This window comes from Hypanus sabinus, chromosome 6 (assembly GCF_030144855.1).
Source record: "Hypanus sabinus isolate sHypSab1 chromosome 6, sHypSab1.hap1, whole genome shotgun sequence".
NCBI classification, from domain to species: domain Eukaryota; kingdom Metazoa; phylum Chordata; class Chondrichthyes; order Myliobatiformes; family Dasyatidae; genus Hypanus; species Hypanus sabinus.
The window spans coordinates 9,375,812-9,403,233 of NC_082711.1; the positions used below are offsets into that span (position 1 = coordinate 9,375,812).

General features: G+C 40.3%; 1 protein-coding gene across 1 annotated transcript in view; it reads left to right on the forward strand.

Annotated features, from left to right (window-relative positions):
• The window catches only part of LOC132394948 (trichohyalin-like), a 38,691-nt gene extending 11,671 nt beyond the window's left edge, over window positions 1-27,020 (forward strand). The window contains exons 5-11 of the mRNA XM_059971296.1: window positions 498-536; window positions 2,321-2,359; window positions 9,446-9,484; window positions 13,561-13,590; window positions 17,844-17,888; window positions 26,769-26,834; window positions 26,944-27,020. Of these exons, the coding sequence (XP_059827279.1) occupies window positions 498-536; window positions 2,321-2,359; window positions 9,446-9,484; window positions 13,561-13,590; window positions 17,844-17,888; window positions 26,769-26,834; window positions 26,944-27,020 (335 nt within the window). The remainder of the gene's footprint in view (window positions 1-497; window positions 537-2,320; window positions 2,360-9,445; window positions 9,485-13,560; window positions 13,591-17,843; window positions 17,889-26,768; window positions 26,835-26,943) is intronic.
• Window positions 27,021-27,422: the final 402 nt, after the last annotated feature.

Below are 27,422 nucleotides of genomic sequence, written 5' to 3' on the forward strand. Positions count from 1 at the left end.
CTGCAGTGTACTTTGTGTTTACAATTGGTCATTGTAAATTTTCCTGTGATTAGCCTAGGGTTAGATTGATGGGTGGCAGCTCATTAGGTCAAAAGGGCCTGTTTCACACTGCATCTCTCAACAAAATAATACATTTGCTACAAATTGACCCTATACAGTGCTTCAGTGAAACTGAGTAGTTTGTTGTCAATAAATACCTCAGCCTTAAGGTTAATTTTGAAAAATGAATCCTTAGTTTTCTTAAAGCAATGTCATGTTCTGAACACATGACAAAGAACCTCAACATAGTTAACAGAAATGATCATTTTCTGTTCTCCTCTCATTGGTTGTATTTAATTCAATAATTTCAAATGAGGAAAAATTATGGGTGTAGTCAATATAAACCTGAATATCATTCTCAGCAGTAAATCACATGTCTAATATAAACTCGATCATGCTTCATGTTACATAAAGCATTGATGAAAAGTTTTGATCTACCCTCTGCTATTTGTTAATAGGGGCAGAACAACGTGAACTGGAAGACTTTGAAAAACATGGTAATGAAAGCAAAACAACAATGAAAATATTATCTAAGCTTTGCTTTTAAGATGACCCATTGGCATCAGCATTGTTCTTGCACACTCACTTCCTCATGTCACCTGTTTTCCCTGTTCTATAGCCACTAATCATACTGCCACCTAACTATTGCATCAAAACCTCAGTATATTCTAAGCAATTCCATCAGATCCTCCAACATCTAGTTTACCTCATCCTTCCATTGTAATGGAAGTCATTTCTATTTCCAGACTTTCCAAAATTGGTGTTACAAAACTGTCTTCAAACCCTATACACAGATCACTTCCTTCTTCCCTCACCAACCCTACCTTGTAAAATATATACAAGCCCACAGAAGACTTCTGTATTTTCTTTTATATATTTCACATCTTCTTTTCAAACTTCCTATCTGTCCACCTTGTTTCCTTTTCACCTCATCCATGGATCCATAATTTCTTTGTTGTCTTCCAGGGATCTTTAGCTCTGGCACCCTTAGAATTCCTCCTCATTGGAGCATACCAGTTTATCCCCACATTTCTCTGCAGCATTTTTGATCTATCTTATTTCTGAGGTAAAACTTATCTAAATGCCATTGATAACTGAGCAACTGGCAAAGTTCAGTGACTGTGAGATTTCCAAGCTCATTGGTCTGAAACAAACAACAGTCCTATATTTAAGTCAACAAAGTCTGCATTGTTCCTGTAATATATCCCTACTTATCATGTGAGTTCCCTCCTTGTCTCTTACCTCTCATCCAAAAGACTTTATCCTTGACCTGTCAAAATATTCTCTCCCCAGAACTGTAATATGTTCAATTACTAATTTGGTTTCGCTTTTCAGATTTTCTGAACAACTTGTATCTAGAATATTAAATCCCTAGTCCTGCTATTTAGAGCTATATTTTATATTACAATTATAGTAATGTTTTCATAATACCACAGATATTTATACTTGCAGTTTACCAAACTCATTCATCAACTTTGTTCCTGTATATATATGTATGTATGTATTCTAAACCAGTTTTGATAAAGTAAAATTAAATCATCAAGTTTATTTATTATTGTCATATGTACTGAGGTATAGTGAAACCTTGTTTTGTATGCCATCCAGATAGATCATTTCATTACAACAGTGCATTGAGGTACAAGGGAAAACAATAACTGAGTGCAGAATAAAGTGTTATAGTTTCAGAGAAAGTGTGCAGCTAAGCAATAAGATGCAAGGCCATAACAAGGTGAATTGTGAGGTCAAAAGACTATCTCATCCTACTTCGGGACTATTCAAAAGTTTTATAGCAGCAGGATAGAAGCTGTTCTTGAGCCTGTGGTACATGCTTTCATTCTTTTGTATCTTCTGCCTGATGGGAGGGATGAGAAGAGAGAATGTCCGGGGTGAGTGAGATTTTTGATTATTTTGGCTGCTTTACTGAGGCAGCAAGAAATGTAGGCAAAGTCTATGGAAGGGAGGATGGTTTCCATGATGTGCTGAGCTGTGTCCACAGTTCTCTGCAGTTTCACGCAGTAACAAGTTGCCACGCCAACCCATGATGCATCTGGATAGGATGGTTTTTATGGTGAATCAATAAAAATTTAGAATCAAAGAGGACATAGTAAATTTCTTTAACTTCCTAAGGAAGCAGAAACACTTGTGAGTGTTGCATAAATTGTTTTTAGGTTCAATTATTGTTTCCAATACAAGATCATTCCACGTAGATAAGGAAGATTCTTAGAGTTAAGACCCTTTAAATATGAAGTTGTAATTTGGAATTTCTGATTTTTGTCATTAGAGAAAGAGATGATAGAACTGCAGGAGTTTGAAGACCTTGGTAAGTATGAACTGAAATCATTTGATGCATAAATTCAAACCATGGTATCTAACTTTAGATGAGGGATATCAGTGTTGGTCATCTAATTGAATAGAGCTTTTTAAAAACTTTTTAAATAATTAGGGGTGACATGAGGTAGCAGTTAGTGTGACGCTATTACAATCTGAGTTCAATTCTTACTGCTGCTTGTACAGTACTTGTATGTTCTTCCTGTGACCATGTGGGCATCCTCGGGTACTCCAGTTTACTCCCACATTCCAAAGACAGGCATGTTAATCATCGGTTAATTGGTCACTTGGATGTGATTGGCGGTGTAGGCCATTGGGATGGAAGGGCCAGATACTATGCAGTAACTCTAAAAGAAAATAAAAAATAAAGTGACAACAAACACTTTACAGTGCATATTATAATTGCTATTGCAATATTCAAGGGCAACAGGGTCTACACAACACCCTGCGTGTTAGGGTGAACACACTCAGTCTTTTTCCCAGGGTTGGGAAAAGAAGGACTGGAGGGCATGGATATAAAGTAAAAGGGGAAAGGTTTAATAGGAACTTGAGGGGCAACATTTTTACACACAGGTTGGTATTTATGTGGAATGAGCTGGTTGAGGTACAATAACATCTTTAAAAGACAAGTGGACAGATACATGGATTGGTAAGGTTCAAGATTCAAGTTTATTTATCACATGTACATCGAAATATACAGTGAAATGCACTGTTTGCATTAACAACCAATACACCTAAAGAGTGTGCTTTGGTCAGCTCACAGATGTCAACACACATTCCAGTGCCAGCATAGCATGCCCATGGTGCTAGGCAGAACACAACAAGGAACAAGGTTTAGAAGGTTATGGGCTAAATGCTGGTAAATAGGGCTAGCTTGGATGAGGCATCTTGGTGGACATTGGCCAGCTGGGTTGAATTGAGTTGAATTGAATTGACTTTATTCCTTACATCCTTCACATACATGAGGAGTAAAAATCTTTACGTTACATCTCCATCTGAATGTGCAATGTGCAAATTATAGTAATTTGTAATAAATAGTATATACTGTAAAATATACAACAGAACAGTCCATATAGCTTAGAGATACAATTGTGTCAGCGTGAATTAATCAGTCTAATGTCCTAGTAAAAGAAGCTGTCCCAGAGCCTGTTGGTCCTGGCTTTTATGCAATGGTACCATTTCCTAGATGGTAGCAACTGGAACAGTTGGTGATTGAGGTGACTCAGTTCTCCAATGATCCTTCAGGGCCTTTTTATGCACCCGTCGCTGTAAAAGTCCCAAATAGTGGGAAGGTCACATCCACAGATGTGCTGGGCTGTTTGCACCACTCTCTGCAGAGTCCTGCATTGGGGGAAAGTACAGTTCCCATACCAGGCAGTGATGCAGCCAGTCAGGATGCTCTCAATTGTGCCCCTGTAGAAAGATCATAGGATCTGGGGACTCATGCCAAACTTCAACTATCTGAAGTGAAAGAGGCACTGTTATGCCTTTTTCACCACACAGCCGGTATGTACAGACCAAGTGAAGTCCTACCAAGGAACTTGAAGCTGATCACCCTCTCAACCCCAGATTCATTGACGTCAATAGAGGTTAGGCTGTCTCTGTTCCTCCTGTAGTCCACAACCAGCTCCTTTGATTTTGTGACATTGAGGGAGAGGTTGTTTTCTTGACACCACTGTGTCAGGGTGATGACTTCTTCTCTGTAGGCTTAATGGTCTATTTCTGTGCTGTACAACTCTAAGACTATCTAGGGCTCTGTGATCTCAATCATTAGTTCAAAGTTGAAAGAGTTCAAAGTAAATTTATTATCAAAGTACATATCTATTACCATGAACGATCCTGAGATTCATTTTCTTGTAGACATTCACAGTAAATACAAAGAAAAACTGCACACAAGACAGACAACAACCAAAGTGCAAGAGACAAACTACAAATACAAAAAGAAAAAAACAACAAAATAACACTAATAAATAAGCAATAAATATCAGGAACATGAGATGAAGAATCCTTGAAAGCGAGTCCACAGGTTGTAGGAACAGTTCAGTGATGATGTGAGTGAAGTTGAGTAAAGTTATCCCCTATGGTTCAAGAGCCTGATAGTTATGAAGATAGCAAGCCAAATTGGATACCCCTTAAAAACCATATAACCATATAACAATCACAGCACAGAAACAGGCCATCTTGGCCCTCCTAGTCCGTGCCGAACCCTTAATCTCACCTAGTCCCACCTACCCGCACTCAGCCCATAACCCTCCACTCCTTTCCTGTCCATATACCTATCCAATTTTACCTTAAATGACACAACTGAACTGGCCTCTACTACTTCTACAGGAAGCTCATTCCACACAGCTATCACTCTTTGAGTAAAGAAATACCCCTCGTGTTTCCCTTAAACTTCTGCCCCCTAACTCTCAAATCATGTCCTCTAGTTTGAATCTCCCCTACTCTCAATGGAAACAGCCTGTTCACGTCAACTCTATCTATCCCTCTCAAAATTTTAAATACCTCGATCAAATCCCCCCTCAACCTTCTACGCTCCAATGAATAGAGACCTAACTTGTTCAACCTTTCTCTGTAACGTAATTGCTGAAACCCAGGTAACATCCTAGTAAATTGTCTCTGCACTCTCTCTAATTTATTGATATCTTTCCTATAATTCGGTGACCAGAACTGCACACAATATTCCAAATTTGGCCTTACCAATGCCTTGTACAACTTTAGCATTACATCCCAACTTCTGTACTCAATGCTTTGATTTATAAAGGCCAGCGTTCCAAAAGCCCTCTTCACCACCCTATCTACATGAGACTCCACTTTCAGGGAACTATGCACAGTTATTACTAGATCTCTCTGTTCCCCTGCATTCCTCAATGCCCTACCATTTACTCTGTATGTTCTATTTGGATTATTCCTGCCAAAATGTAGAACCTCACATTTCTCAGCATTAAACTCCATCTGCCAACGTTCAGCCCATTCTTCTAACTAGCATAAATCTCCCTGCAAGCTTTGAAAATCCACCTCATTATCCACAACACCTCCTACCTTAGTATCATCGGCATACTTACTAATCCAATTTACCACCCCATCAGCCAGATCATTTATGTATATTACAAACAACATTGGGCCCAAAACAGATCCCTGAGGCACCCCGCTAGTCACCGGCCTCCATCCCAATAAACAATTATCCACCACTACTCTCTGGCATCTCCCATCTAGCCACTGTTGAATCCATTTTATTACTCCAGCATTAATACCTAACAACTGAACCTTCTTAACTAACCTTCCATGTGGAACTTTGTCAAAGGCTTTGCTGAAGTCCATATAGACTACATCCACTGCCTTACCCTTGTCAGCATTCCTCGTAACTTCTTCAAAAAATTCAATAAAGTTTGTCAAACATGACCTTCCACGCACAAATCCATGCTGGCTACTCCTAATCAGATCCTGTCTATCCAGATAATTATTAATACTATCTCTAAGAATACTTTCCATTAATTTACCCACCACTGATGTCAAATTGACAGGTCTATAATTGCTAGGCTTACTTCTAGAACCCTTTTTAAACAATGGAACCACATGAGCAATACGCCAATCCTCCGGCACAATCCACGTTTCTAATGACATCTTAAAGATCTCCGTCAGAGCTCCTGCTATTTCTACACAAACTTCCCTCAAGGTCCTGGGGAATATCCTGTCAGGACCCGGTGATTTATCCACTTTTAAATTTCTTAAAAGCGCCAGTACTTCCGCCTCTTTAATTGTCATAGATTCCATAACTTCCTTACTTGTTTCCCACACCTTACACAATTCAATATCCTTCTCCTTAGTGAATACTGAAGAGAAGAAATCGTTCAAAATCTCTCCCATCTCCCTCGGCTCCACACATAGCTGACCACTCTGATTCTCTAAGGGGCCAATTTTATCCCTCACTATCCTCTTGCTTTTAATATAACTGTAGAAACCTTTCGGATTTACTTTCACCTTATTTGCCAAACCAACCTCGTATCTTCTTTTAGCTTTTCTAATCTCTTTCTTAAGATTCCTTTTACATTCTTTATATTCCTCGAGCAATTCCTTTACTCCATGCTGCCTATATCTATTGTAGACATCCCTCTTTTTCTGAACCAAATTTCTAATATCCCTTGAAAACCATGGTGCTCTCAAACCTTTAACCTTTCCTTTCACCCTAACAGGAACATAAAGATTTTGTACCCTCATAATTTCACCCTTAAATGACCTCCATTTCTCTATTACATCCTTCCCATAAAACAACTTGACCCAATCCACTCTCTCTAAATCCCTTCGCATCTCCTCAAAGTTAGCCTTTCTCCAATCAAAAATCTCAACTCTAGGTCCAGTCCTGTCCTTCTCCATAATTATATTGAAGCTAATGCTATTGTGATCACTGGACCCGAAGTGCTCCCCAACACATACATCTGTCAGCTGACCTATTGCATTCCCTAACAGGAGATCCAACACTGCCCCATCTCTAGTCGGTACTTCTATGTATTGTTGCAAAAAACTATCCTGCACACATTTCACAAACTCTAAACCATCCAGCCCTTTTACAGAATGAGCTTCCCAGTCTACGTGTGGAAAATTAAAATCTCCCACAATCACCACCTTGTGTTTACTACAAATATCTGCTATCTCCTTACACATTTGCTCTTCCAACTCACGCGCCCCATTAGGTGGCCTATAATACACTCCTATCAGTGTTACTGCACCTTTCCCATTCTTCAATTCCACCCAAATGGCCTCCCTAGAGGAGCTCTCTAATCTATCCTTCCAAAACACCGCCATAAGATTTTCTCGGACAAGCAATGCAACACCTCTTCCTCTGGCCCCTCCTACTCTATCACACCTGAAGCAACTAAATCCAGGAATATTTAGTTGCCAATCACACCCTTCCTGCAACCATGTTTCACTAATAGCTACAACATCATAATTCCAGGTATCAATCCACGCTTTAAGCTCATCCACCTTTCTTACAATGCTCCTAGCATTAAAATAGATACATTTAAGATACTCTCCATCTCCTCCTCTCTTTCCATCCCTAACAATGCATTCAAATTTATTATCCTTTTCTTTCTTCTCCCCTACATCTTCGGACTGAGCGCATCCCTTCTCCATCACCTGCCTTTCCTCCCTCACACACTGACTATTTACTTGCTCCACTGGTGAACTAACCTCCTCTCCCATAGTCTCCTCAAATAGTCTCCCGCCCCCCCATCTTACTAGTTTAAAGTCCGCCCTGTAGCCCTAGCAAACCTCCCCGCTAGGATATTGGTCCCCCCACGATTCAAGTGTAACCCGTCCTTCTTGAACAGGTCACTCCTGCCCCAGAAGAGGTCCCAATGATCCAGAAACTTAAATCCCTGCCCCCTGCTCCAATCCCACAGCCACGCATTCATCCTCCACCTAATTCTATTCCTACTCTCACTGTCGCGTGGCACAGGCAGTAATCCCGAGATTACTACCTTTGCAGTCCTTCTTCTTAACTGCCTTCCTAACTCCCTATATTCTCGTTTCAGGACCTCTTCCCCTTTCCTTCCTATGTCATTGGTACCTACATGTACCACGACCTCTGGCTCTTCACCCTCCCACTTCAGGATATCTTGGACGCGATCAGAAACGTCCCGAACCCTGGCACCAGGGAGGCAAATTACCATCCAGGACTCCCGGTCACCTCCACAGAAACGCCTGTCTGAGCCCCTGACTATTGAGTCCCCTATTACTATGGACCTCTTTCTTTTAACCCTACCCTTCTGAGCTACAGGCCCGTCCTCTGTGCCGGAGGCTCGGCCACTGTCACTTCCACCAGGTAGGCTGTCCCCCCCAACAGTACTCAAACATGAGTACTTATTGTCAAGGGGTACAGCCACAAAAACAGCGGTATTACAAACTTTATGACACCAAAGAAGATGAAGAAGTGTTCAGATCTGATCTAGCAGTACTGTCAATTCTTTTTCATGTGTGTTCTTCTACATTCTGTGGGAAGAAGAAGATAGCAAACCCACCAAACTAACCCTTTCAATCTCTGCCTAACTCCACCTCTATTTTCAAGAAGTCCACTCAGGGCAGACATACAGGAATGATGTGGAGGATTTGGAGGGGTTGCAGAAGATGCTGCAATGATGCTGCCTGGGTTGAAGTATATTAGCTATAATGAGAGTTTGGGCAAATTTGGATTGCTTTTTTTCTGAGTGTCAAAGGTTGAGGGGCAAATATAAGATTAAGAAGGCATAGATAGTGCAGATCGTCTTTCTCCCATGGTGGAAATGTTAAACACCCAAGGACATTGGTTTTACATGAGAGAGGTAAGCTTTAAAGGAGATGTGCAAGGCAAGCTTTGCTGAAGTTGCTTTGTCGTTTGGTATGTTCTGTTTGTCATGTTCTGAGTTGATTGCTAGGCACGCTATACTGCCGCTGGAATGTGTGGCAGCCGCCAGCATATCATTGAGCGTGTTGGTTGTTAGTGGAAATCACTCAATTCATTGCGCGTTTTAATGTACATAAAACAAATAAATCTGAATTGGTAAGTTTTTTTATACGGTCCAACAGCAGACTAGAATTTATTACCACTAGAGTCAGAAGAAGCAGATATGATAACAACATTTAAAAAACATTTAGACATACACAAGAACAGACAGAGAAAGGAGAAATATGGACTATGTGCAGGAAAGTTGGATTAGTTTAGATTGGCATCGTGGTCAGCACAGACATACTGGGCTAAAGGACCTGAACCTATGCTATACTATTTTATGTTCAGACTTCCGTAGGCAAGAGTTAACATCTCCAACAAAACAGGAAATGTAAAATAAAAACATTATATACTGGAAATAAACAGTAGGTCAACAGAAACAATGCTCTAGTTCAGAGGTCCTTCATCAGAAACAAGATTCTAAAGTTCAAGTCTTGCTGTTTTTTGCTGCCTGGACTGCTCCACACTGGATTCTCTGTTTTGTTTCAGAGCTTTGATATCTGTAATAAACTGAGCTTTAATGAGTATAAATTGAATTAACAAGATTGTTTAATTATGTGGTTTGCTCCTTAAATTACTGTTATTTATCAACAGAGAGAGAAATAGGAGAAGAAGAGGGAGCTGAGGAACAGGGTAAGTAGTGAAGTAAGAGTCAATCTGAAAATAAATCTGATTTTTTTTTTGTCAGGCAGCTTACACCCAGACTGCTGATCTAAAGAAATATAATGTTTTAAATGCTTCTCAAGTCACGGATGTGACCACAGTAACAGCATTAGATCTATAAAGAAAGATTTTACATGATTTATTTTGGACCCTCAGCTCAACCCTTCCTAGTGTACTTCCATATTTTCACTTTCCCTGTGAGAGTGGCACTCATCTCATCAGCCAGACCCATTTACCTCTGTGCACCTTCTATGCCACATTCAGTGCTGGGACTTATTTCCCTGGATTGGAGGCTGAAGGGTGATCTTGCAGAAGTACAATGCCTATAAAAAGTATTCACCCTGCCCCCCCACTGGAAGTTTTCACACTTTATTGTTTTACAACATTGAATCACAATGGATTCAATTTGGCTTTTTTGATACTGATCAACAGAAAAGAGCCTCATGGCTAGGTGAAAATAAATTTCTACAAATTGGTCAAAATTTATTACAATTATTAAATGCAAAATAATTGCATAATCACTCATCCATTTCAAGTCAGTATTTAGTAGATGCACCTTTGGCAGCAATTACAGCTGTGTGATAGGGGTCTCTATCAGCTTTATACATCTGGATGCTGCAATTTTTCCCATTCTTTACAAAACTGCTCAAGCTCTGTCAGATTGCATGGGGATCGTGAGTGAACAGCCCTTTTCCAGTCCAGCCTCAAATTCTCAATTGAATTGATGTCTGGACTCTGACTTGGCCACTCCAGGGCATTAATCTTGGTGTTTTCAAGCCACTCCTGGGTAGCTTTGGCTTTATGCTTAGGGTCATTGTCTTGCTGGAAAACAAAACTCCCATCACTGTTCTCTTGCAGACTGCATCAGGTTTTCCTCCAGGATGTCCCTGTATTTTGTTGCATTCATTTTACCCTCTACCTTCACAAGTCTTCCAGGGCCTGCTGCAGCATGATACAGCACCATCATGCTTCACAGTAGAGATGGTGTGTTTTTAGATGGTATGTGTCTGATAGCCAAAAAGCACAATTTCAGTTTCATCAGACCATAGAATCTTCTTCCAGCTGACTTCAGAGTCTCCCACATGCCTTCTGGCAAACTCTAGCTGAGATTTCATGTGAGTTCTTTTCAACAGTGGCTTTCTCTTTGCCACACTCCCATAAAGCTGCCATTGGTGCACCCGGGCAACAGTTGTATGCGCAGTCTCTCCCATCTCAGCCACTGAAGCGTGTAACTCCTCCAGAGTTGCCATAGGTCTCTTGGTGGCCTCCCTCACTAGTCCCCTTCTTATACGGTCATTCAGTTTTTGAGGACAGCCTGCTCTAGGCTAATTTACAGCTGTGCCATATTCTTTCCATTTCTTGATAATTGACTAACTGAACTCCAAGGGATATTCAGTGACTTGGAATTTTTTTGTATCCATCTCCTGATTTGTGCTTTTCAATAACCTTTTCATAGAGTTGCTTGGAGTTTTCTTTTGTCTTCATGGTGTAGTTTTTACCAAGATACTGACTCACCAGCAGTTGGACCTTCCAGATACACATGTATTTTTACTACAATCAATCAAAACATCTTGACTGCATACAGGTCTCCAATAACAGATCTCCATTTAACTAACTATGTGACTTCTAAAATCAATTGGCTGCTCCAGTGATGTTTTGGTGTGTTATATTAAAGGGAGTGAATAGTTATGCAATCAATTACTTTGCATTTTATATTTATAATTAATTTAGATCACTTTGTAAAGATCTGTGTTCACTTTGACAAAAAAGTCTTCTTTCTGTTGATCAATGTCTAAAACAGCCAAATTAAATCCACTGTGATTTAATGTTGTAAAACAATAAAACATAATCTTCCAAGGGGATAAATACATTTTATAGGTACTGTATATGAAATCATTAGACGCATTGATAAGGTGGATGGCCACAGTCATTTTCCTAGGGCAGGGAAACTAAAACTGGAAGGCATAGGTTTCAAGTAAATTGGTAAATTGATTTATCGTCATCACATGTACCAAGGTACAGAGAAAAACTGTGATTTAGAACATAGACCATAGAATGGTGCAGCACAGAATGGGCCCTTCAGCCAACAATGTTGTACTAACCTTTTAACCTACTCCAAGATCAATCCAATCTTTCCTTCCCACATAGCCTTCCAATTTTCCTTCATTCATATGCCTAAGAGACTCTTAAACATCCCTAATATATCTACCTCTACCACACCACCCCCCACCACCCCCAGTAGTGCATTGTACACACCGATCACTCTGTGTAAAATACCTACCTCTGACATCACCCCTATACCTTTTTTCCAAACACTTTAAACTTATGCTCCCTTATATTAGCTATTTCTGCAGTGGGAAAAAAGTCTCTAATTGTCTGCTCTGTCTAAACCCCTAATCATCTTATCTATCAGGTCACCTTTCATCCTCTATTACTACAAAGAGATAGGCTACTCGTGCAACCTCTCCTCATGAGAAATGGTCTCTAATCCAGGCAGCATCCTGGTAAATCTCCTCCGCACTTTCACTAATAAAATGAAATGATCTGTATGGACTGCTTTGCATGCCATCCATACAGTTGGTTCATAAAATTAATGCAGTGAAGTAATACAAGGCAAAACAATTAATAGAATGCAGAATAAAGTGTTATAGTTACAAATGGCAGTGCAGGAAGACAGGAAGGTGGAAGGCTATAATGAGGGAAATGAAGTCCAAGAGTCCACTTTGTTGTACAAGAGGACTATTCCATAATTTTAAAATAGTGAGATATAAGTTGTGATTGGCCCTGGTACTACATCCTTCCAGGTGTTGATTATGCTTGGAATTATAGAATTGAAGTGGAGCTGTAGTTAATAAACGATAGTCTAATATACTGACAGACAGACATCCTTTATTGATCCTGAGGGAAATTGGGAAATTGAATACTGTAGGTTTATTTACTGAGAGGAGTAAGAATTTAAAAGGGAACTGAGGAGTTTTTTTTGCATGGAACAAGCAATTTAACTTTCCAGTCTAGCCTCCCATTCGGGATTTTGTCAAAGGCCTTGCTCAAGGCAATATATAGACAACATCCACTCATCTACCCTCTTGGTTACAATATGATCCTTAAAGAAATAAAAACTTTTACAGGGACATGGGGGGAAAGGATTAGAGGTTCAGTCTTGTATAGAACAAATTCCTTTCATTCTTGGCTTAACCATTTCCAGTTTCCAAACCACATCCGTCTTTCCGTGTAGGTCATTGGTGACCAGTTGAGTTATATCAACAACATGGCAGTTTTACATGTTATTCTCCACTTATTTCTAATTAACTGAATTTTAATTCCCTATCTGCTATGGTAAAATTTGAGCTTCTGCCTCCAGATCATTAAAACAAGCCTCTTAATTACTGGAGCTAATACTCAGCCATTCTACAGATGCATCTCTTAATTATTTTGATAGAAGTGAAACAGCTTTCACACTGTTTTAAAATTAAATAGGACCATAAGATATTGGAGCAGAATTAGGCCATCTGGCCCATCAAGTCTGCTCTGCCATTTGATCATGGCTGATCCATTTCTCTCTCAACCCCATTCTCCTGCATTCTTCCCATAACCTTTGACACCCTTACTAATTAATAACCTATCAATCCCGCCTTAGATATGCTCAATGACTTGACCTTCACAGCCACCTGTGTCAACAAATTCCATAGGGTTGCAACCCTCCGAAGAAATTCCTCTTCATCTCCAATCTAAATGGACACCCCTCTATCCTGAGGCTGTGCCCTCTTGTCCTACACACTTCCACCACGGGAACCATCCTTTCCACATCTACTCTGTCTAGGCCCTTTAACATTTGAATGGTTCCAATGAGATCCCCCTCATCCTTCTAAATGCCAGTGAGTACAGACCCAGAGCTATTTCGAAATACTGTTCTAAATTATTACTTAGTGCTGTTTCAAAATTAAATCTTCATGATGGAATTTGTTATTCTTATATTCATTATTTTCAGTAATTAGGCATTCATAAGTGCCTTAGAACAGTTACATGATTATATTCTCTTTTTGCAGAAGCACTTCAAAGTGAAGTTTATGAAAGGGGTAAGTTATCAAATTGAAAATTACAGTGTGAAACATAGCCATAGTGTTGATTCCAAATATATATTGTTCTTTAGACAATTCTGGCTCAAAATATTTTAACATTCAATGACAATATGATGTATTCAAACAGTGCAAGTGGTTGTTACAAATTAAGTTTCATTAATTTAGTTCATTGTCTAATGAACTCAGGAGTGCTGGAGAAAGATGGCAATGGTAGTGTTAAATTAAATGTGGATTTCTATCACAGGTTCACATTAAGGTTTCCAGATTGCACAGGAGTGCACTGAAAGCACAAACCCACCCACTGAAGATACACAAAAGTTTCTTGGCCTGTGTATTTCCCTCCATAATTGCTGAGCTGCTGAGTTCCTCCTGCATTTTGCATGTGGTACACATCACTGATCCAACTGTCTCTGGCAATATTTCTTCCCTTGTTTCTCTACTGCCTTCTAGTAGGTGACTTGCCACTGAGGCTGACTGATAGCTCACACCCACCACTTATGATTTCTACATCTGACTCCTTGAAAGATGATTTTGATGTGAATTTGAGGCATTTTCTCTGACCGCCAGGGAAAAAAGGACCTAACAACTTCACACAAATTCTTGTTCAATGGAGTTAGTGCTTGAAGATCAGTGGCTCAATGCTAGTGATGACAGCTACACTATGGATATTGATAGTAGCTTGATGACCTTTTCACGAGATGCAAAGGGTTTTCTAGTACTCCCTCTCTGAGGTGCAGAAGACAAATAGAGTGAAGGATGTTTTTCTGGAAGTTGGAGTTGGATGTATCTAAGGCAGAGGTTGATAGATTCTTGATTAGTCATTAAAGTGTGAATGGTTATGGGGAAAGACAGAAGAATAGGGTTGAGAGGGAAAATGGATCAGCCATGATGAAGTGGCAGAGCAGACTCTATGGATCAAATGGTTTAATTCTCCTCGTGTCTCTTAGTCTTATGGCCCAATCACAGAACAATTTACAATTATCAATTAACCTACCAACTGTACATTTTTGGGCTATGGGAGGAAACCAGAGCACCTGGAGAAAACCATGCACACACGTGAAGGAACATACAAACTTGCTCAACAGATGGGGACATTAAGTGCAGGAATTGGGATATTGATAAGTCACACTTAAAATATTATGTGCAATTCCAGTCTATATGCTATGGGAAAGATGGGATTAAGATAGAGGTGTAGAACAGTTTAATAAGGATGTTAACAGGATTAAAGAGCTTGAATTATGAGGAGAGACTGCAAAAGCTCAGACTGCTTTCCCTGGAACAAAGGAGGCCAAGGTTTTAAAGGGACATAGATAAGGTGGATGGTCACAGTATTTTTCTCAAGATAGCTGATTATGAAACTAGAGGACAGGTTTAAAGAGATAGGGGAAATATTTATAGAGGACCTGAAGGGCAGGTTTTGCACACTGAGAGTAATACATATATGTAATAGACTGCCAGAGGAAGTTGTAGAGGCAGGTACAATTACAACATTTCGAAGACATTTGGACAAGTTCATGGATAAGAAATGCAAACTTTGTTATTTGAACTGGCACCAATTTCTTAGAATAAAGGAAAATGGGGCTAATGAAGGAAAGTGGAGCTGTGATATTTTAAAAAAATCATCTCTTCAGCCATGACCTTGCAGAGCAGCAGGCATGAAGGGATGATTGGTCTGCTCTGGTTTCTATTTCTTATCTCCAGTTGACTGGCAAGGCCATCAGGGTAGCTCTGACATGAGTTTCAACAAGATCATTGTGACTAGTTAAAGGATGGTTCAATCTCAGCAAAGCAGCTTCACATACGGGTATATTGTTTCTCGTTCTAGGAAGTGTGATTTTGACTGACAAACAGCTGGGATTCTGCAAGTGTATCACTATCCTTGAGGGTATCCACCTCCCCCCCCCCCTGTACTTCTCCTGCATTCTCTTCCACCTCACTGTTAGTACTCTGATCACGATTAGAAGGAATGTTGCAGAAGGAAATAATTTAGAAGAAGAATAAGCAAGATAATAAATGAACTAAAACCAGTGGAAATGATCAAGGTTCTGACATTCAATATGAGGAAAGTGAAATAGTTGGTAAAAATTATTGTTGGGAGAGTATGGGATCCAGCACCAGCCTGTGAATTTCACTGGAATTGTACCATGTTCAGTGAGGAATTTTCTGCAGACACATATCATTCTGCAAAGGTTTGGTGGGGTTAATGGGTGAATTCAACAGCAGCCAAAAGGCCTTCAAGCTACCAGGGTCATAACCACATATCTCATCCTCACCAGTATCAAAAAACTATCTTTACAATCGTCAACATACACAATGTCAAAAATTAATCTCGACTCCAATGATAATCTGAGCTTCTGCGGTCCACTGGACTGAAAAAGCATGTGAACTCTTCTGAGAATTCCATGACATTGCTATTCCTAATATTAATCTTTTGCCTGGTTGGTGAAAAAATATACATGAGTAAACTGTCTTTGACAAATTATTGGGGAAAGTACTCAAAAAGATTGAAGATTGTTTAGTATTATTTCCTTTACACAAGTGTAAAGGAGAATTAAATAATTGTAACTCCAAATCTGATGCAGCATAGAAAAAAACATGAGATAAAGAACACAACAATACTAAAACAACACACAATAAATATAAATACATAAGTTAGATTATATGCCTACATTGATTGTATATCCATAAAGTGGCATTAAGCTGTACCTAAAGTGACTGACAGGAAATAATAAAGTAGTGGTGGAGTTAGGTGGTGGAAGTGTTGATCAGCCTTACTGCTTGGGGTAAATAACTGTTTTTGAGTCCTGGTGTGGATGCTATGTAGCCTCCTCCCTGAAGGGAATGGTACAAACAGTCCATGAGGAGGGTGGGTGGGATCCTTCGTGATGTTACTGGCCCCTATCCAATACCTTCCTGTATATGACTACTTGATGGTGCCAATGATGTGTTGGTCAGATCTGTCTACAACAGATCTACCTGTTGTAGAGTCTTTCTGTCTGCTGCAATGCAGTTTCCGTACCATGCAGTGATATAGCATGTTAGGGTGCTGTCAACTGCGCATCTGTGGAATGACATGAGTATAAATGTGCATCCTCAGAAAGTAAATAAAGTTTACTTTAGAGTGTATGTTTTCGGAGTCCAGTTAATCAGTGAGACAACCCTTTCCATAAAACACTAAATTAATACAATTTTTAAAAAAGTTTTATTGATCCTTATTCTCTTGCCTTCTCCCAGAGATCTTTAACCCAAAAATATCAGCCTTGAATGGCAGAGCAGACTTTTCACATTCTTTTTAGGATATTTAAAGTGTTCTACAAACTGTGACATAGTAACATTTGGTAACTTTTTGCACTTTGGTAGGATGAATAAAGGGATAAACTATTTTCTTCATGGGAAGAAAATACAAAAATCAAAGATGCAAAGGAATGTGGGAGTCCTAGTTCAGAAATCCATCAAGGTGAACTTGTAGAGTTGAGTCAAGAAGGCAAATGCAATGTTAGCTTGCACTTTCAAAGAACTAAAATATAAAAGCAAGGGTGTACTGCTGTTTAGAATATTCTGAACAATTTTGGGCCTGTATCTGAGGAAGGCTGTGCTGGCTGGGGAGAGGGTCCAAAGGAGGTTCATAAATATGATTCCAGGTCTGTATGAGGACTGCTGAATGTCTCTGGATCTGTACTTTATGGAGTTCAGGAGGATAAGGGACAGGGGATATCATTGAAACCCCTAATGGATACTGAAAAGTCCGAGATAAAGTGGATGAGGAGAGGATGTTTCTATCAGTAGGCGAGTCTAGGACCAGAGGGGTAACCTCAGAAAAAAGGGACTGTGATGAAGAAAAACTTTGTCAGCCATAATGTAGTGAATCTAAGGAATTCATTGCCACAGATGACTGTGGCGGTCAAATCATTGGATATACTTAAAGTGGAGATTGGTAAGTACTTGATTTGTAAGGGGGTTAAAGATTTCTGGGAGAACAAGGATGAAAAAATATCAGCCTTGAATGGCAGAGCAGACTCAATAGGCCATATGGAGCTTTATCTTGTGGTCTTTTGAAGGTGCAGTCACTGTTGTAATGCAAGAAAATGAACAGATTAAAGATGAGGAATTTCCCTTCCTTAGCATATTCATCAATCAGCATTGATATCCTGTATATACCAGAATAATCCACCATTTACATCATATTAGTTGTCACATTCTTGTAGTGCTTATAATTACAAATATTCCCATTTTTGTGTTCCTGTTTGCAGCCTTTGACCCATCAGTGCCTGTTGATCTGACTGCAAACTATCAACGTAAGTTCTTTAAACAAAAGCTTAAAAACAGCTATGCTTGATTTTTTAAGAAGTGTATGGGTAATTTTTTCCTGCAAGAATGCTTATTCCTACAAGAATGCTCAAGTCACTTGTAGTAAATACTTCTAACAGGAACATTAACAGTTCAAAAAAATTAAATCGGTATTTTGCTTTGCACGTGATATCAGTGCTCCAAGATCAGTGATTGCTAGCATGATATTAAGTCATGATTCAACAGAACTGATTAGAATAGGACATACAGGGAACTAGAAGGAAAGGTGCAACTCAGGAAAATACAGTCACTAGAAAAGTGGGAGTGAACTGTTGGAGTTAAGAGATGACAAGTTTCCAAATCTGAATGGACTTCATTCTAGAGTCTTAAAATTGGAATTGGTTTATTATTGTCACATGTACTGAGATACAGTGAACAACTGTTTTGCATTCAGTCCACACAGATCAAATCATTACACAGTGCACTTAGGTAGAACAACAATAATGGAATGCAGAACAAGGTACCATGGCCACAGAGGGAGCTCAGTGTGGTACAATATAAGACACAAGATCTTTACAAGACAGTTTGTGAGGTCTCAAAAATCCATCTATTGAACTAGGGAACCATTCAACAGTCTTATAACAATAGGGTGGAAGCTGTCCTTGACCCTGGTGGTCTACACTTTCAGTCTTTTTTTATCTTCTGCCGAATGGAAAGGGGAGAAGGGAGAATGTCCAGAGTGGGAGAGGTCTTTGATTATGCTGGTTGCATTACCAAGACCGCAGGAGTATAGACAGAGTTTACGGAGGGGAGGCTAGTTTCTGTGATATGCTGAAATGTGTCCACAGATCTCTGTGGTTTCTTATGGTCAGGGGAAAAGCAGTTTCTGTACCAACCTTAAAGGAAGTAGTTGATGCATTGCTTTTAGTTTTACAAACTTTCTTTGAATCAGTGAATGACAGGACCCTGGGGAGTATTGTAGAACATGGTTCCCATGGCAACAGTGGCATCACAGATAGGCAGGGTAGACAAGAAGGATTTTGTCATGCTGGCCTTTATCATTTAGGGCACTGAATATAGAAACTAGGATGTTGTAGTTGTTCAGGATATCAGAGTAATTGGAATATTATGTATGTTCTCACTGCCATAGCAAGGATGCCATTAAGCTGGAAAGTGCGCAGTAAAAAAAAAGTTGCTGTCAGGACTTGAGGGACTGAGTTATGGAGAGAGGTTAAGCAGCCTAGGACATTATTTATTGGAGCACTGAAGACTGCTAGTGTAGTAAATGGTCATTGCATGTTCTTATGCCAGATGTTGGAGCCCCAGGAGACCCAGAGTCTTCCAGGGAACTACAGCTGCATGGAGTCCATCCAGCTACAGTTCCTTGAAGACTGTGTTAGGGATCTGTAGCAGCAGTTGGTTGACCTTCAGCTTGTACGAGAGATAACCGATTAGAATTACAGGGAAGTAGTCCCCCTAAGTTGCAGGATGTGATTAGCTGGGTGACTGACAGGAGAAATGGAAATTTGAATAGCCAGTTAATGCAGAGCACCCCTGTGGCCATTCCCCTCAATAATAAATATATTGTTGTGGCGGATGACCTTCCAGGGAAATGCAATGGAGACTAGGTTATTGGCACTGAGCATGTGTCCATAGTGCAGAAGGAAAAGAGGGAGAAGAGGGAAGCAGTAGTGAAAGGGGACTCAATAGAGGAACAGGAGATTCTGCGGACATGAAAAGAACACCTGAATGGTATGTTGCCTCCCAGGTGCCAGGGTCATAGATCACATCCACAGCATTTTGGAAAGGGAGATGTCTTGGTACATACTGGTACCAATGACATAGGAAGGAAAAGCAAATAGGTCCTGACAAGAGAATTTAGTGAGATAATCAGAAAGCTGAGAAGCAGGACCGCCAGGGTAGTAATTTCTGGATTACTCCCTGTGCCTCGTGCCAATGAGGGTAGACACAAGAAGATTTGGCAGGTTGATACATGGCTTGAGAAGCTGGTGCAGGGGGCAGGCCTTCAGCTCTTTGGATCATTGGGATCTCTTCTGGGGAAGGTATGACCTGTTCAAAAGTGATGGGTTTCACCTGAATCCAAGGGGGACTAATATTCTTGTGAGCAGGTTTGTTAGAGCAGTTGTGATGGGTTTAAACTAATTTGGCAGGAGGTAAGAACCAGAGTGAAGGAATTCAGGGGAGGACTGATGGCAAGAAAGCAGAGAAAGTATGCAGTCAGAGTGTCAGGAAGGGCAGGTAGATGATAGAACAAAATTGCAGCCAACAGGGTGAGTATCAGTGCATTAGGGATGCAGAGTCAAGGTTAGCAAATGCAGTACTCAAAGTGTAATATCTCAACGCACTGAGTATAAGAAATAAGGTGCATAATCTTGCTGCAGGTATGATGTTTAGCCATCATCATTAAATCATGGCTGAAGGATGGTTGTAGTTCGGAGCTGAATGTCCAAGATTACATGTTGTACTGGAGGGATTGGAAGTTAGGCAGAGGGGGTGGAGTGGCTCTGCTAGTAAAGAATAGCATCAAAACAGTAGAAAGGTGTGACATAGGATCAGAAGATGATGAATCCTTGTGTATTGAGTTAAAAAGCTGCAAGAGTAAAAGGACCCTGATGACAATTACGTACAGGCCTCTCAACAGTAGCTGGGATGTGGACCAAAGATCACAAAGGGAAATAGAAAAGGTGTGTCAAAGGGGCAATGTTATGATAGTCATGGAGATTTCAACTTGCAGGTGGATTGGGATAATCAGGTTGGTAATGGATGCCTACAAGATGGCTTTTTAGAACAGTTTGTCATTGAGCCTACTAGGGGATCAGCTATACTGGACTGGATGTTATGTAATGAACCAGAGGCAATTAGTGAGCTCAATAGCTAAATACGTATACTTAATGTCTGATTAATATACAATATACATCCTGAAATTGCTTTTCTTCTCAAAAAAAAAGTAAAAGAACCCTTAGGAGGCAGTGATCACAATATGACTGAGTTCAACTTGAAATTTGATAGGGAGAAAATAAAGTCTGACATAGCAGTATTTCAGTGGAGTAAAGTACATTAGTATTAGAGAGGAGTTGGCCCAAGTAAATTGGAAGGAGATGCTGCCAGGGATGACAGCAGAACAGCAAAGGTGTGAGTTTCTGAGGAAAATGAGGAAAGTGCAGGCTAGATGTATTCCAAAACTGAAGAAATACTCAAATGGCAAAATAGCACAACCATGGCAGACAAGAGAAGTCAAAGCTATTGTAAAAAGAAAAGAGAGGGCATAAAATGAAGCAAAAATCAGCAGGAAGATAGATTGGAAAGCTTTTGAAAACCTACAGAGAGCTTCTAAAAGAATCTTTAAGAGGGAAAGATGAAATATGAAAGCAAGCCAGCTAACAATATCAAAGTGGATAGTAAAAGCTTTCTCAAGTATGTAAAAAATAAAAGACATAAGAGTTGATATAGGACTGCTAGAAATTGAGGCCAGAGAAATAATAACAGGGGACAGGGAGATGGCAGATGAACTAAATGAGTATTTTTGCATCAGTCTTCACTGTGGAAGTCACTAGCAGTGTGCCAGATGTTGAAGGGTATGATGGATGAGAAGTGAGTGCAGTTATTATTACAAGGGAGAAGCTCAAAAAGCGGAAAGATCCAAGGGTACAGAACTCACCCGAACCAGATGAACTTAGGGTTCTGAAAGAGGTAGCAGTAGAGATTATGGAAGCATCAGTAATGATCTTTCAAAAACATTAGACTCTGGTATGGTGCCAGAGGACTGAAAAACTGCAAATGTCACTCCACTCTTTAAGGAGGAAGACAGCAGAATTGAAATTATAGACCTAATCTATATCTTATATCTATATCAAGGTTATCTTGACCTCAGTGGTTGGGAAGATGTTAGGATCAATTGTTAAAGATGAGGTTATGGAATACTTGGTGACAAAGGACAAGATAGGACAAAGTCAACATGCTTTCCTTCAGGAAAAATCTTGCCTGATGAACCTGTTGGAATTCTTTGAGGAGATTACACATAGGATGGATAAAGAGGGTGCAGTGGATGTCGTATATTTGGACTTTCAGAAGGACTTTGACATGGTGGCACACATGAAGTTGCTTATCAAGTTAAGAGCCCATGGTATTACAGGAAAGTTACTGGCATGGTTAGAGCAATGGCTGATTGGTAGGAGGCAGTGAGTGGGAATAAAAGGATCCTTTTCTGGTTGGCTGCCAGTGACTGTGGTATTCTGCAGGGTCAGTATGAGGACCACTTCTTTTTATGCTGTATGCCAAAGATTTAGATGATGAACTAGATACCTTTGTTGCCAAGTTGCAGGTGATATGAAGATTGATTCATAGGCCTAGACAGATTAGATGTGGAAAGGATGGTTCCCGTGGTGGAAGTGTCTAGGACAAGAGGGCACAGCCTCAGGACAGAGGGGTGTCCATTTAGAATGGAGCTGAGGAGGAATTTCTTTGGAGGGTTGTGAATCTGTAGAATTTGTTGACACAGGTGGCTGTGGAGATCGTCATTGAGTGCATCTAAGGCGGGATTAATAGGTTCTTAAATTGTAAGGGTGTCAAAGGTTATGGGAAGAATGCAGGAGAATGGGGTTGAGAGAGAAATGGATCAGCCATGATCAAATGGCAGAGCAGACTTGATGGGCCAGATGGCCTAATTCTGCTCCAATATCTTATGATCCTATTTAATTTTGAAACAGTATGAAAGTTATTTTATTTCTATCAAGACAGTTAAAACATTTTTGACAATGAAAACCTCATTGAAACCTTTTGAATGTTGAAAGACCTAGACAGAGTAGATGTGGAAAGGATATTTCCCATGGTGGGGGAGTCTGGGACAAGAGGGCACAGACTCAGAGTAGAAGGGTGTCCATTGAAAACAGATGTGGAGAAATTTATTTAGCCAGAGGGTGGTGAATTTGTGGAATTTGTTATCACAGGCAGCTGTGGAGGCCAGGTTGTTGAGTATTTAAGGCAAAGATTTGTATGTTCTCGGACATGTCATCAAAGGTCACAGGGAGAAGGTCAGGGAGTGGAGCTGATGAGGGAATAAAAGGATCAGCCATGATTGAATGGCAGAGTAGACTCGATGGGCCAAATAACCTAATTCTGCTCCTATGTCTCATAGTCTAAAAGAAGGTGGGTAATCTTATAGAGGCGCATAAAATCATGAGGGGTATAGATAGAATGAATGGTCATACTCTTTTAGCTCAAGGTTCTGATCTAAAACAGAGTGAATAGGTTCAAGTTAAGAGTAGAGTGATTTAATTGGAACCTGAGGAACAACGTGACAATTAATTCCGTAGATTCACTGCCCTCTTTATCCAGCGAGTAGAGAATCTATGGAATTCAGTGCCACAGATGGCTGTGCATACTACATCATTGAGTATCTTTAAGCAGGAGATTGTTATGTTTTTAATTAGTAAGGGTGTCAAACATTACAGATGGAAGGCAAGAGAATGGGGTTGAAAGGGAAAATAAATCAGCGTTGATAGAATGGCAGAGCAAATCCAATGGGTCAAATGACCTTAATCTGCTCCTACGCCTTATGGTTTTATAAGAACTTTTTTACCTAGAGGGTGGTCCATACATGGATTGAGGAGCCAGAGGAAGTGGTTGAGGTATGTATATTAACAACACTTAAAGACACTTTGACAATATGGGTAAATGGAAGTAGTTTTGATTTGAATCATGGTTGGCATAGACCAGTTGGTCCAAAGGGCCTAACTCCATGCTGTGCGAATATGACATGTTAAGTTTCAGCAAATTAGAGAGTTGCAACTATAATTCTTTTACTCGGTAAAGGAGACACAAAGCAGATGAATATAGACCATTAATATCTGTTATGGAGAAAATTGTTAGCTGTAGTTAAAGGATCACTAACACCTCTGGAGACACTTTGAGATTAGTTCATTACTTAATATTAGCATGCATGTTGAAACTATTGTTTGCAAATCGTCACTCAGAGCAGCCTGTAAATGATAAAAGGAAAAGCTCAAAGATTGGTCCTTAGGTAACAATACTGTATATACGATTAATATTTACTTGGGGAAATGCAGTCTTTTTCTCAGGGTTGGGGAATCAAGATCGAAAGGGGATAGGTTTATGGTAAATGGTGTTGGACAATGTCTTTTTTTAGAAAGGATGGTAACAATGTGGAATGATTCAGATTTATTTACCACATCTACATTGAAACATACAATGACATGTGTCATTTGTGTTAACAACCAACACATTCAATAATGTGCTGGGAATCGCCTGAAGGATAATCCAAACTGCTTCTAAAGGTATATTAAGAGCAAAAGGATAGTAAGGGATAAAATTGGTCCTTTTGAAGCTCAGAGAGGTCGGCTATGTATGGAACCAAAAGAAATGGGGGAGATCTTAAATGGGTTTTTTGTGTCTGTATTTACTAAGGAAATTGGCATGGAGTTATTGGAAATAAAGACAAACAGGTAGTGAAGTCATGGAATCTATACAGATTGAAGAGGAGGAGGTGCTTGCTATCTTGAGGCAAATCAGAGTAGATAAATCCCCAGGACCTGAAAGGGTATTCCCTCGGACCTTGAAGGAGACTAGTATTGAAATTGCAGGGGCCCTGGCAGATATATTTAAAATGTCAGTATCTACAGGTGAGGTGCCGGAGGATTGGAGGATAGCTCATGTTGTTCCTTTGTTTAAAAAAGGTCCTAAAAGTAATCTGGGAAATTATAGGCTGGTAAATTTGACATTGGTAGTAGGTAAATTATTGGAAGGAATACTAAGAGATAGGATCTACAAGTATTTAGATAGACAGGGACTTATTAGGGGAAGTCAACACGGCTTTGTGCGTGGTAAGCCATGTTTAACAAATATTAGAGTTTTTCGAAGAGGTTACAAGGAAAGTGGATGAAGGGAAGGCAGTGGATGTTGTCTACATGGACTTCAGTAAGGCCTTTGACAAGGTCCTGCATGGGAAGTTAGGAAGATTCAGTCGCTAGGTATACATGGTGAGGTAGTAAATTGAATTAGACATTGGCTCAATGGGAGAAGTCAGAGAGTGGTAGTGGAGGATTGCTTCTCTGAGTGGAGGCCTGTGATTAGTGGTGTGCCACAGGGATCACTGCTGGGTCCATTGTTATTTATCATCTATATCAATGATCTGGATGATAATGTGGTAAATTGGATCAGCAAATTTGCTGATGATACAAAGATTGGAGGTGTAGTGGGCAGTGAGGAAGGTTTTCAAAGCTTGCAGAGGGATCTGGACCAGCTGGAAAAATGGGCTGAAAAATGGCAGATGGAGTTTAATACAGACAACTGTGAGGTATTGCACTTTGGAAGGACAAACCAAGGTAGAACATACGAGGTAAATGATAGGACACTGAGGAGTGCAGTAGAACAGAGGGATCTAGGAATATGATGATGCCTAAAAGTGGCATCACAGGTAGATAGGGTAGTAAAGAGAGCTTTTGGTACATTGGCCTTTATAAATCAAAGTATTGAGTATAAGAGTTGGAATGTTATGGCGAGGTTGTATAAGACATTGGTGAGGCCAAATTTGGAGTATTGCGTGCAGCTTTGGTCACCAAATTACAGGAAGGATATTAATAAGGTTGAAAGAGTGCAGAGAAGGTTTACAAGGATGTTGCCAGGACTTAAGAAACTGAGTTACAGAGAAAGGTTGAATACATTAGGACTTTATTCCCTGGAGCATAGAAGAATGAGGGGAGATTTGATAGAGGTATATAAAATTATGATGGGTATAGATAGAGTGAATGCAAGCAGGCTTTTTCCACTGAGGCTAGGGGAGAAAAAAATCAGAGGACATGGGTCAAGGATGAAGGGGGAAAAGTTTAAAGGGAACATTGGGAGGGGCTTCTTCACATAGGGAGTGGTGGGAGTGTGGAATGAGCTGCCAGATGAAGTGGTAAATGCGGGCTCACTTTAAACATTTAAGAAAAACTTGGACAGGTACATGGATGAGAGGGGTATGGAGGGATATGGGCTAGGTGCAGGTCAGTGGGACTAGGCAGAAAAATGGTTCGTCACAGCCAAGAAGGGCCAGAAGGCCTGTTTCTGTGCTGTAATGTTCTATGGTTCTAAAGTGTGGCCAAACATCCTAGTGTCAGTACAGCATACCACAATGTTCAACACAAGCAGCAGCAGCAACAACAGTAAAACAAGCCCCTTTCACACTCAGGCACTCACAGACAAGCCATCTCCGGGACTCCAGTCTCTGTCCCTGGACTCTCAGAATTGCAGTAGTCAGTAGTAAAGTCTCTTTTCATATTTGACCTCAACATTATGCCCTTGAAAATGTCAGCTGTTATCTTGACCAGCTGACATCCTTCTCCTCCTGCTAGAATAAGCTGCCAGAGGAAGCAGTAGAGGCAGCTACAAGCATGAGAAAATCTACAGTGCTGCAAATCCCAAGCAACACATTGATGCAGCTTGGCCTGCTGAGTTCCTCCAGCATTGTGTGTGTGTGTGTGTGTGTGTGTGTGTGTGTGTGTGTGTGTGTGTGTGTGTGTGTGTGTGTGTGTGTGTGTGTGTGTGTGTGTGTGTGTGTGTGTGTGTGTGTGTGTGTGTTGCTGAGGCAGCTACTAGAACAATTTTTAAAAGACAGTTGGACAGGTTCTTGGGGATTGGAAAGATTTTAAATGTTATAGATCAAACACTGGCAAATGGGACTAGCTTGGATAGGGCATTTTGATGATCACGGACCATTTGGGTCTGTTTGCATGCTGTACAACTCTTTTACTCTACTTGGAGTATGGATTTGGAGATCAAGTGGTGAAAAGATTTGAGTAAGGAAGGGAATCAGATAATACTGATAAACAAGATGGATAACGAGTCTTAAATTTCTGCTTTTTTCACAGCAATTCCTCCTGTTAACTTCATGCCCAGTGATGCTGATACAGATGAGTCATTCTGCATTTATCCAGGTAAGTTCTGGGTTGAGTCATATAACTTCCTGTTTTGAAATATTCTAATAATAAACATCCTACCGATGTACAATGGAAAATTTGTTGCATCACAGCCTGCAATGCACAGGAATGCGAGTAGCTGCAGAGAGTAATGGATTCAACAAGTTCCATCAGCTCTCTCCACTTGTAGAGGACTCTACATGAGGTAATATTTCAGGAAGGCAAAATCCATGATCTTGGACCCACCCCCATGTGGTCTATTTCCTTTTATCAATGCTACCATCAGGCAGGAGACCCACACCTCCCTCAAGGTTCAATAACAGTGCCATCAGTTCTTGAAGTGAATGAAAATCCCAGTTGACGTTTCGGGCTGAGACCCTTCGTCAGGACGAACTGAAAGAAAAGATAGTAAGAGATTTGAAAGTGGGAGGGGGAGGGGGAAATCCGAAATGATAGGAGAAGACAGGAGGGGGAGGGGTGAAGCTAAGTCCTGGAAAGTTGATTGGCAAAAGGGATACACAGCTGGAGAAGGGAAAGAATCATGGGACGGGAGGCCTCGGGAGAAAGAAAGGGGGAGAGGAGCACCAGAGGGAGATGGGGGGGGGG